Source organism: Rhynchophorus ferrugineus, unplaced genomic scaffold (assembly GCF_030347505.1).
Source record: "Rhynchophorus ferrugineus isolate W39M unplaced genomic scaffold, kcgeb_rfMv2 rfM9, whole genome shotgun sequence".
Taxonomy (NCBI): domain Eukaryota; kingdom Metazoa; phylum Arthropoda; class Insecta; order Coleoptera; family Curculionidae; genus Rhynchophorus; species Rhynchophorus ferrugineus.
In genome coordinates this window covers 31,731,031-31,744,149 of record NW_027472588.1, presented here as the reverse complement: position 1 = coordinate 31,744,149, position 13,119 = coordinate 31,731,031, and the positions used below count along the sequence as shown (strand labels likewise).

General features: G+C 32.6%; 1 protein-coding gene across 2 annotated transcripts in view; it reads left to right on the top strand.

The window, feature by feature from the left end:
- Positions 1 to 7,520: 7,520 nt before the first annotated feature.
- LOC143202716 (uncharacterized) overlaps positions 7,521 to 13,119 on the top strand; it is a 124,420-nt gene continuing 118,821 nt past the window's right edge. For both annotated transcript variants that reach the window (XM_076414442.1, XM_076414441.1), the window contains exon 1: positions 7,521 to 7,661. In XM_076414442.1, the coding sequence (XP_076270557.1) occupies positions 7,604 to 7,661 (58 nt within the window). In that variant the 5' untranslated portion in view covers positions 7,521 to 7,603. The remainder of the gene's footprint in view (positions 7,662 to 13,119) is intronic.

The following is a 13,119-nucleotide window of genomic DNA, read 5'->3' as shown; positions in this document are numbered from 1 at the left end:
GAGTGTCTGCTATTTCATTCAATTTCAATTTACGGTCATTCAATGTCATTTTGTGGATTTTATTAATGTTTTTGTCCGTAACACTCTCTTTTGGGCATCCACTGCGTTCACCGTCTTCGGTGCTCATTTCACCACGTCTAAACTTAGCATACCAATCCTTGATGGTTGATTTTCTTGGGGCAGTGTCCGGAAACTCGGCATCAAGCCAAGTTTTTGGGATGACGTAAATCTAGGATATATAGGGGATAGTCAAAATAATATAAATCCCTAACATACACAATATTTATATATTAATAAGGTGCCGAGCCACCAGTTGGTTTTAAAAGAACTGCAACTCTTCACAGGATATCGTCTGACTAATTTCCAACGGAATGTTGTCTCATTCTTGTGGCAAAAATCTGCCAAAAAAATTAATGATGTGGCAGATGGAAATATACTTCTCTCTACAATAGTTCAATTATGTTGAGGTCAGAGGACCAGTGAAGATATATCATCAAATATCTTCCCTGGTCCTCTGATTATGATGCTCCTCAAACCAAGACTGAATTTCTTAGGCCGTGACATTGTCTACAAGAACCACATCATTGAAGATATTGAGATATCCATTCGTAGAAACTTGGCCAGTGATATGAATAACAATACCAGCTGAATACCACAATATTGTCGCCCAAATCATAACCGAATGCTTGATGGTAGGAAAATTGCAGTCCAGATCGTAGGCTTTTTAAAAGTTTTTCACATAAAAATCTGGCCGTGACATTCTTCTTATCATCAAGGTTTTATGACGGTTGCACCAATTCTGTCGCAGCTTAACGTTGACATCCCTTATAAATGGTTTTCCATTAGCAGCTCTTACATCAATATAACTGAGTGTTGAGTTTTGCTGTTACCTTTGCCACGGTAGTTTTTTGTTATCTGACCACATATCCTTTTTAATATTCCTTAGTCTCCGTCAGTTAACAATGGGTTTCGTTCACTGTTCCTCTTCGCCGATGATGTTTTACCATGTGTACTGATTTGGTTTTACTAATTTTTATCCACTATGCTTTAATTTCGTTATTTATATTGCTACTTGCCTGTTGTAATTTTCTTGTAGCTGGTATTGTCTCCAAAAGTAAATGTTATTAATAATCAGCATATGTAGCCGTAGTGATAATTACAATCTATCGTATAGTACATGTAAAGTAAATAAAGAATTGGTCCCAACAGTTTTCCTAATGCTACACCTGCTTTGGTTTATTTTATTGTAGAACGTGATTTCTCTTATTTGGCTTTAAATATTCTGGCTGAGATGTTAGAGTTTAAAAGTTCAGCAGGTTGCTTCAGTAACATTTTGTGAAGTTCGTTGATGAGTCTCTGATGCCAAGCCTTGTCTTGTCAAGACTTGGGCTACATCTAAGAATATAGCAGGTGTTTCTTTCAGCAGCAGGATTTTCAATAAAATTTGTGATTCTACGCATCTGGTCAGTTGTATGTTTATAAAACTAAACTGATGTATAGGTGTTTTCGTCTTTAATTAATGTTAGCTATTTTCTTCAACAGGAGTTTTTCAGATACCTTAGCTACTACAGGTAGCAGTATAGATTTACTGACCATACTACTTGAATATCCTATTATCTGTCATAGATTGTAATCTTTGCATATCCGATTGCTTAAACCTATCTATATTATTCAAAGGACCATTAAGACTTCTGACGGATTTGACTCGATCACTATTTTAAGACCTTGTGACCTTATTTCAACTTGATTCACAATCTGGTTCTAGCTTACAGAATTCGTTAGTCTTTATACTCTAAATATTAAAACAATTCCCATTACTATATTGTTCTTATTTAATAAAGTAATAATATACTATAGGACTTTTCAATAAGAGTGGGTCGTACGCCGCAGTTTCTTATCGTTGCAAGTATTCCAGTAATCCAATTTTTAAAATTCCTGCCTCATAACTGAATACTGAATAAACAAATAAAAAGATCAAGTGATATGATAAATCATATGATCTGGGCTCAATTTAACCGAATGAACTCGGTTTTTATATGACCAGCCCATGCAATTTCGAAGAAGTAAGGTTGAATGATGCTTTCAGACGAAAATCATGTGTATGTTCAATAATTTATTGAAACTGTTCGTTGTACATGGTTATTAGGTTTCAGTTCTTATATAAATTGATCTTTGCATCAACACATATTTTTTTAGCGAAGATAACTTGTATAGTAGCATAGAGAAACGTCTTTTCATAAATAAGAAAATTCTGGTTCATGACGCTGAATTAATGCTTTTGGGGTTTTATCAACATTTTCACGAAGCAACATTTGAATGAGTTCTTCATGGACGATCAGTTGACATATTATTATTAGATTGATATTTTTGTCACGGTTTATTCGAAACATGCGAACTGTAACCACAAAAGTTTCATTATCTTCATTATCTTATTTCTTTATTTTCGCTGATTTTAGACTGTCAGCTATCAACGCTTTGTGGCAATAATCCGAAAATAAGCAAATTTTGGGATTATTTCGACGTTAAGTTCAAATATTGTGAGAAAAATGGATGAATTTACTAACTAAATTATTTCGAATATATTATTATATACAATAATATTTGTATACACACTAAAAATCAGTAAACCTCGTTACAATTCACGAAAATGAGCAAATTATGTGCAAGAGTCTTTCAAAATTAAACTATAATCCTTATAACATATTAAAATTCATATATTAGTAAATTATTGCGGTTTATAATCACATCCGATGAAACCCGCAAAACGTTCATTAGTGGCCTGCCGCAGCCAACGTCATTCTCGCTGGATAATATCAAACTGAGTTTGGAGCGATGGTGTTTGATGTAATGGCGAGAATGAAAAATGCCGATCAAGTTTCGTTATATTCGCGCTGCGTGGGTAGAGATGGTAAATACGGAAAAGCCACTCGATTAAAATGAAAATTAATGAATGGTTACGGGAAACCAATAGAGATTCAATCCAGTTTATTTTTGGACTTTTGTGTTATGAATGAACCGTGGCGGACTTCGGTTGTTCAGTTTACCGTTTCCGTGTCGAGATTGGCTGTCGGGTTTTGTCTGTCTGTGAAATGTATTTCGGTTTTTGTCATCGCTGATTTCAGGTTGCTCACTTATATTACGATCATTTGTCATATTTCTATTATCAGTATTGATGGATTTTGGAAACAAAATCTTTTAAAATACAGATAAAAATTAGCAACCAGTCTCATACCTGTGTATCTCTCACTGAATCAAACACCACTGAAAAATATGTGTGCATTGTTCTTTCAACAGAATGTGACTTTTTGGATATTATTATTACTTTTGCAATTTTACGAGAGATTAGCATTGAAAAGTGCGTTAAAATAAGACTTTATCATCATTAAATTGTAAACATTATGTTAGTCAAAACGCAGAGCAGATCAGACTCAAAATCAAAAAAATGTTACTGGTTAATCGAAAAATACTCCCAATTTCACAAGATCAAGATCCAAATTGGCTTTATGATTCACTGATAAACCAATCTCTTTGATTTTAGGTCAATTGGATAGTACCTTCGGACTAACCAGTATAGTTGCTTGACTTTGAGTTTAATCTGCTCTGCTTTTTGTTTAACATGATGTTTCCAATTTAACCTACCATCGAGATATATTCCGAGGTATTTAGCTGGTTCTGCTTGAGGAATGAGATAACCGTCAAGTGATACAATTAGGTTCTTGTCATTTCGCCACAACGCAAAATTAACAAGGACAGATTAGGAGCTGATAAGCTTTATTTTTCAGTTTCTGGTCTATGTGTAGATCTTGTTGACCGCTACTTGTACTTTTGCTACAGCCTTAAATACAGATACATATTTTGCCATGATTACTGTGTCGTCGGAAAATGTTCCAAGTACTATTTCTTTAGTTGTTGGGATATCAGCAGTATAGAGCAGATACAGGAGTGGTTCCAAGAGACTACCCTGTGGAAATCCAGCCGAAATAGGTTTAAGTGTTGAGAACGCTCCGCCCGAAAATATGAAATAAGGTTACTAAAATTATAGCAACGTGAAACCAATACGGCTACTGGAAATTGAAAGATCGAAACGAACCAAACCACGCGAATTTGTAGAGTGTCGAAGTGTTACTCTTAAAATTAGTTTAAGTAGTTTAATTTAATTTTACTCTCGCACTTGCCTCGTCTTGCTTGTATATTGATGCAAATACAATAGAATAATAGTAATTGAATCTTGTTATAAAAAAGACATAAAGTGCAACAGAAGAAGTCAAGAAGAAGAAGAAGAAGAAGAAGTTAACAATTAAACATTGCTTTCAGGCAATCTGTCATGAATAAAACAAAAGTTTAGAAGTGTTTTCGACATGGCTGCGAATACGTTGAAAACGACGATTGATGAAAACCTGAGAAAAGAATTGATTAATGAATGATAACCGAGTCACTATTAGGGTTGTTGCTGATATTGACATAAGATAATTTTTGGTAAAAACAACACTGTAATCGTGTTTTAGCCACAATAGTAAAACATTCTTGGAGTCGTTTTGCAAGCTCAGTTAATATTGAAAGTGAATCCCGGATATGGTTTAATTTCAGTTCCGGAAAAGGTTTGGGGATTAGAAAAAGTTCATATTATCTAATAAAGTCTACTTTGAAAGATATAACATTAATATAGATAAATACATAAAATTCATATCTCGATCGTCAATATCATATTCATAATAATTTCACTCATCCTCTAAACATAGAACATGTTTTAGTCCAAATGTTACATTAATCAAGCTGGCGAGTTTTATAATTCTCTTTCTTGGTTTATGACTTTCATTAACTCAATGATAGTTTTCAAAACTTTGGTGACTTTTGACTTTTGACTTTTGGCTTCTTGTATGATTTATATTCAAATTCACTGATACTTTGGAAAGTTAAAAATGAATATTTTAAATTTGGTTTACGCGGCAGAGGTTAATGTTAGAAGGTAGTGAGAGATTTGAATAGACTAGTCCAATCTCCGGGTTTAGTTAAAGCGATTTTTGCGATTGAAGCATATTCTAGGATTTTAAGATAACCAGGAGATGTCACTAGTGCTAATTAAAAAAGAAAAGATGGATAAATTGCATAAAAATGGTTCTACCCTCAATTAGTCAACAGCCTGCACTCATTTTTGGTCTTCTAAGTGTAAGAAAATAAAGATTGTTACTCAGTTCAAAGTTGACTCTTCATTTCTACGTTTTCGGTTAGGGAAGTGTAAGAATAGTTGGAAAGTAATGATAATAATAATAATCATAACTCAAATGATAAAAACATTTTAATATTTGAACTTTTCCTTTGGATACACTGCAAAAAGGTGCCCATTATCCATCCCACAACTGATTTGATTACAGATATTGATTCAAGTCAGTTAATTTTTTACGATTATTATAATGGAAGACATTTCCGAACTTGTAATTTCTTATATTTACCGATTTCTATTATTTATTTTCAAAGTATTTACTTTAAATTTTGTGTTATTAATAAAATTAGTTAGAAAACTTTTAATACTTAACGGAAACTTTTTAATATAGCTATACAAACGTTGTTTGTTGCTTCAAACGATTGTTTAAAGGTTTCAATATCAAGGGAATGAACTAACTTGTTTCATTCAGAAGCTGAAAGAGGAAGTTTCGATAAGTTGAATACAAGTTTAAATAATTTCGCTTTAAAAACTATTTATTCAGAGTTTCTGGAAATGTTTAGTTTGCTTTAGAAATTTTAGCATTTGATTAAGTATTTTGAACAAGCAAGTTATTTATGTACAGGTCAAGTTAGGTCGACTTTTGTTTTAACAGAACATTTTTACAATATTAATACCAGGATGTAATGTTCGACTTCATTTAATAATAAAATCAGTTGATTTTCTACAATTTTCAAATATAGGTACATTAAAAGCTTAAAATAAAAAATTATTATAGTAAATTAATTTTGTTGGTGAATTTGTAGGCCAATTATAAAAAAGTTATCAGCATTAATAAAATACAGGAGTATATTAACAGGTCAATTGAAAAGTCCCCGGCCTGACACATGGATGGCGCTACTAGAATTAAATTCATATGTTTTTTAGTTAGCCCCAACCCTGAAAAGATGCGTGTATGAATCGGATTATCGGATCATTAGTTTGTGAATTATAGCATTTTGAGTGAAGCAACTTTTGTTATTGTGAAAAAAATGAATAAAAAGGAATTGCTTTTTGACCATTTCATTCCGTCAACAGTCATCTTAGTGGACAGTACCCGATAAATCTGCTCCAAAACGTAGGAAAACGCAACAGCCGGCTGGCAAGGTTATGGCGTCTGTATTTTAGACCGTTTGAAGGAGGAGATCGCCGAAAAACGGCCGCATTTGACCTGTTATAAAGCTGACCCCTTAATTTTGAATAATCAACCAGGAAAAGTTTTGTCGGAAATAATTTAATAGGGTTGCTACTGCTGCTATGTCCGCCGTGTTCTCCAGATTTGGTCTCGTTCGACTTCTTTTTGTTTCTAAACTTGAAAAAGTCACTCGGTGGGTAGAAATTTGAGTCCCATGAGTAGGCCCACTTTGCGGACCTCGAGAAAACGTATTTTTCAGACAGGTTAAAGAAATAGGAGCATTGCTGCGTCGTGTATCGAGCTAAAAGGAGACTAATATTTTCGTTTTTCTTTTGTAAGCTTAGTACTTATCGGATCACCCTCGTAAAATTCATGCTGGAAGACATCTGGTCTTATCCAGTCTGGTTACTGGCGTGTCTGGGATCATTTTCCTGGTAGAATTTTACACTTTTATCTTTTGGATAGTCACAAACATAAATTTACGCCCATGCCCCAGTAGGATTCGAACCCGCGGCTATTGCAATAGTAGGAGGACGGTCCTGTCGTCCTGACCACTGTGACTACTTGTTTTTTAGTTAAAATTTGGGAATTTTTCCTTTTCGAGTAAGAATCCAAGCAGAAACAATGTGGAAGGAAAAGTTTGGGCCAACTACTTCTAATTAAATTAAGTCATCCTTGACTTAATGGAATTACGAGGCATTCGATCGTACACTAATTTAGCAAGCAGTTGCTTAATATCTACCAGGCGAATGTCATCCGAGCATCGCGATGCAATCCCTTCGTCGCCAACGCCAAAATTACTAATTTGGAGTCTACATTTACGACGACGCTGGCTGTAGGCGCCGCGACGCCACTCTCCTCGCCCACGCCGTTCAAGTTGGCGTTGCACGTGAACGCACTCCGCTCGCACAGTCACTTGTTTGTCGTTGGTAGCCGTGTTCTCGTTCGCGCGCTACACGAAGCGAAACATCGCGACCGGCCGGGGTTTAGTCGTCTGTCAAAACAATCGAAAATCGTATGCACTTTGTTGTAAAACGCTTCCGCGTCGGTTTTTTTTGTGTGTGCACGTAAAATCGTGTTCGACAGTGACGTGACACTCGACGATTCGATTATACTATGTTCGTTCAAAAATAGTTCAGTGATGTTTATTATTTTGTAAGGCAACAAGCGCTGATCGATTTCGTGCTTTGTTTGGAGTGAACTGTTATCGATAACAGTTTGAGTTGCATAATTGCGTAGCGGCAAGCAATTCACCGAGTGTTTTTAAAATGCAGGCTAAAGTGGATCCATTGCCTGATCCGTATGCGGATTTAGAAGAGCTCAAAGGTAGATTTCTTCGACAATTTTTAAAAAATTTTCGGACCTTTTTTGAATAACACCATTGACATTGATAAATTTACTGAAAACACCATACTTTGTTTTTATTATATTAGTTTTCATTTTATTTATAAACAATTATTATTATTTGATTAATTATTTATTTATTATATTGTTACTAGCCGTTGCCGACTAACTTATATTTTATCTTTACAATAATTTAAAACAAGGTATATATCGAGGAGGACCGATCGGCCCTATCTTAGTCTCTGGTGTAATAATATTTATGCATTAACACTGCTGTTTTTCTATTAAATGTACCTCACTACATTACACTACGCAAAATTAAGTGGTTTGATTATTTTGAGTCTGTGTCCTGTTAAGGTCTCAGTGTAAGTAACCAGTCCTATAGTTTATGGGTGCACCTACGATACTTCTTAGGAGTTTGCTTTGGAAAACTTGTATTTATGTTAGTTTTAACGGAACATCCCCATAATTGAATTCCATATGTCCATATAGGTTTCAATACTTGCTTATATAATAGCAATATATTATGTACTGATAATTGTGATTTTCTTCCACTTAACCAATACATTTTCCTATATTTAAACTCCAGTTCTTTTTTTTTTCTATATTTCGTCCAGTGAAGTTTTTCTTTAAAATTATAGTATTATTTATTGTTACCGGAGCTGTTGCGGTCTGATTATACGTGAACTATACATGCACAGATGTATTATTATTTTCGTTAATTTTTATTTTCCAAATTTGTGTCCAAGTAATTCTTCTTCGCTATTGTCTCAGACAGCAAGACTCAGTATCATCAGCAAATGTGGCTATCGTGATATTTTTCATTTGCGGTATATAACATATGTAGAGTAGGTAAAGAATTGGTCCCAATATGCTTCCTTGTGGTATAACTGCTTTAACTTCTTTTTTTGTAGAGTAGGCCTCCTCTTACTCTTGTTTAACTCTAAACATTCTGGCTGTAATATAAGATTTCAGTCGTTCGGTGTCTTGTTTCGGTACCATTTTCCACAGCTTATGAAGGCGTCATGGCATACTTTACCGAAGGATTATTTGATGATAAAATAGATCGAACAGCACCAGTGATATATAGAACAACTTTAAACTGGTATTATATTAAAATTAAAACAATGACATGTATTATTTTGTGGATTCAAATATTCTTTCTTGTTTATTCACCCTGTATATATAAGCAAAATATATGCTGGCTTTATAACTCCAGGAAAAAGCATTATTGTTACACTAAACGAGCATAATCATAGAAACTAATTTGTATTATTGTCATGAACTGTATAATTTTAAAATTACTATTAAAATTAATTTTTAAATAGGCTGAAATCCACTTGAGGATCTGTGATATTAATTGGATTGGTTCAATAGACAAAATATAATTAAAAATGGAACTGCAACAACACAAGAACAAAAAGGCTTCAAGCCGGCTTGGTTGGCGCAGTGGTAGAGGCGACAGGACGGCCCACCTACTGTTGCGATAGTCGCGGGTTCGCATCCTGCTGGGGTTTGGTCGTAAATTTATGTTTGCGGTTGTTTAATATTTGTGATTGGGTGCAGGGAAATCGAACACGGTAAATGATCCCAGTCACGCCAGTAACCAGGCTGGCTAAGACCGGATGTCTTCTATATATATATATAGAATATAGATATATATATATATATATATATATATATATAGAATATATATATATATATATATATATATATATATATATATATATATATAAAGGCTTCAAGGCTTCAAAATCAAAACTGGAATAATTTTTTTATTTTCTGTTTTCATTTCTCCATTTATTGACTAGATGTAATGAATAATTAACAATTTTTGGGTACAAAAAGCTTTAATTTTAAACATCCCGTTTCAGAAAATTCAGTTCATAATTCAACTTGTCGTTAAATCTTACGTTAAAGCAATCTAAACAAAACTAATAATACTGATCTATATTATTATAAAGTTTACCCATTTATGTCCGGTACTAAACCCTTTTTATAGAGCTGCTTTCTCTGGTATAATATTCAGTTATTTCTACGAATTTTGCTTTATGGTTTCAATTATTTCAAAGCTTCAATATCAGTTTTAATAACAGAAAGACATCATCTAGTTGTTATAAGTTGTTAATCAACTTCGTCTAAAATCAACGATTTATTCTTATATAAAGCTATAAATAAAGTTGTCATGTTTTGATTTATGTATTTATTGTGATTAGAAAAAGTAGAATGTAATCCAATATTTTTTAGATATTATCAGTAAAAATGTCGAGGACAATAAGGAAATGTTTGAAAAAGTTTTAAAAGATCCTATATTCAAATATTACAGGAACTTCTATCTAGCCTTCTAAGCCTCCTATCAAAAATTATTATTAATTATTATAGTATACAATTAGGAAATGTGTTGCATAGAAATAATATCATCCAAATATAAACTTTATTTAAAAGCTTAATTTTCAAACTCGCTTTATATCATAGTTCACACGCTCACTTCAGGTGAATGAAGGCGTTTTTCATTCGCATTTCATTGAATTTCGAATTAATTAATTGCTGCAATTTTGCTTATTGCCTTATGACATAAAATCTAGTCATCTCTAATAATTAAATACATTTATTTAGTTATACTATCCACTTTATGTGATATCAGTTAAGTCATAAAACCAGCACAGACGTGTAGCCTTAAGAGTATATCAAATAATCAATGAGAAACCGACATATACCACTGCGTGACTAACAAAGAAATTTACGATGATCAGGGCGTAAAATGGACAAAATCGATAGAGGCCAATAAGCACCAGATAAAACTTCTCAAGAACATCAATGTTGCTGTAATTTAGCCACTTAATACCGCCGAAGATTTGAAGTGCCTTAAGTATATTAAACCCGTCTTTTTCTTGTATAATTAAATTAGTTGTGGGTAATGTTTAATTAAAAACAAGGAATACTAAATATCGTAATATAAACTTGTATTTATCTCCTGAGCGGTAATCAAGCAACATTTTAAATCTAGAATATATATTCAATAAATGGCAAAAATAGATATATTAATTTACACATTTAATATAAAATACTAGTTTATGAATAGTTACTACTGTTACTCTTGATATTCCAGTCTAGATTTCTTAACAAATTTTTAACAAATGATATCATACCCACCTCTCATCTCTTTGTATATTAAAATATTTTACTTTAATTGTATGTACTTCAGTGATGAATGTGTTTTGGATTTTGAAACAAAAAAGAAACAAAGTAAAAAAAGATCGATATATTAGCACTAATTGCATTTTTTTGTAACTAAATCTTGATAGAGTGGGTATAAAAAAAATGAAAAAAAATGGAAAAAAAAATCCTCACTTGTAGACAAAAAACCTGCGATAGGAGATTTTAAATGAACTTAATGATGAAATAATTTAAGCAGTTAGATAGTTTCTATAATAATTAGCAAATTAAACTTAATGATAGGTGTCAGGACTGAAACAAATCGACACGACAGTATTGCAAGGTGGTTTATTAGGATATTTGTCATAGTTTCTATAAACATTAGTGAATAAGTCCGGAAGTAGACAATTCGCTATTGCTATAATATTGTTCGCGATGGAAAGCAACTCTAAGATTTAAACGACCAATTATTCGACCGCCGCCTATGAAAAATGAATGGAGTAGAAGCAATGACGATGAAGCTAAATTATTCGCACGACATCTAGTTAATATATTTCAACCAAACAATATAAAACACCTGTTTACCAGTCCGAAATACTAGTTATGCCCCTAAGAAAGGGCCTCTGGAATTGATAATATCTCATCTGGGTTATTGAAAGAATTACCACTAGAAGCAATCATTATGTTGACATACATATTTAATGTCTCTTTGAGACTGAAATAATAAATAATTATGCTAAAAACCCTGAAAAATCGGCATAAGTCAAGTCTAACAGGGTCTGGCTGCCTGCCTCCGATATTCAAATTATTTGAGAAATTGCTATGAGCTGCTAAATGCTAAGAGCTATAATTGCTATAAGTGTTACACCACTTATAAAAATAACAGATTTCCAGTTTGGATTTCGAAATCATCACTCAACGATTGACCAAGTGCATAAAGTAACAGCGGATGTCTCATACGCTCTTGAGCTGGTGTACAACAAAAAACAGTGCTTGGAATAGTTTTTTAATGTTTATGGCAAAATACATGTCTCTATCCAGCGCTATAGAAAAAGCACAAGTTTCAGTCAACAAGATCCACAAATGGACTAGGAATCAAAAAAAAAAAAACAAAATAAAGCTAAAACTTAATTATATCTCTTGAATAATGCCCGATCAAACAGAATCAGCGAAATACCTTGGCATCCATCTCGATGGTAGGTTAATTTGGATACATCACGTTAGTCGAAAGGTAGAGCAGATCAGCCTCGAAATCAAAATATTGTTTTGGTCGGACAGAAGATGCTGCATACTTAATAGAAAACAAAGGGAGTTTATCAGTCAATTAGGCTATTTGGACTTATGGATTGAATATATGAGGTTGTGTACACGTCACAACACAATTGTTTAACCAAAAAAGCTGTAAAATAATTAACTGTATCCGGTTGTTGAGAATAGTTTTCGTTCTCTTTTCTGTGAAAATTGAACTTAAATCAGCAGATACAATTAGTATTAGCCAAAACCGAAGATACAATTTCGTCATAGTAATAATTTAGTCTTTTTATAAAGCATTCTTGTCTGTTTTGACCTTTCTTATCCAATTCTTGGTTATATCTTGACACATCCATTCTTTATTAATATATTGGCTTGAAATAGATATATGTTAAATATATAACATGTTTATTCTTGGAACTGAATAAAATGTCGATAGCTGAGAATCCCCAATTTTTATTCAATAGTGTTGATTTACGTAACTGTTAATTTCGGATATTGTTATTTTGTAACTTATTTAATTAATAACAACTGAGTAGTTGTTTTAGTATTAAGTATTGTTAAATATCCTTTTAGATAGTTGAAAGCGTGACTAACAAAGACATTTGCGACGATCAGGACGTAAAATAAATAGATAAACGCGAGATACCTTCCCAAAATACTTAGTATATTATTATTTTACTTATAATATTTTACTTATGTAATTATTTTAATTCGAAAATGTAAATGATTATTTTTTAAATATATATTATGATTATAATAATTATATAATATTGGTAATGGATATTATTCTTTTCGACCTTTCAGTCTTTGAGGCATTCTTTAACAAATTATCAACAACATCAGTTAAAGTTTGATATTTAAATTTTATATCGTAATCTTGGCAGGAGTAAAACTCGCTAGAACTTTACTTGTACATTATTTATATTTTTTCAAAGATAGTTCAATGACGAGCTGAATACCTAAGTATCAAATAAATATTCAAGGAATCAATAAATTGGTAGTAATTATACTTTTATGTACCTATAAATCT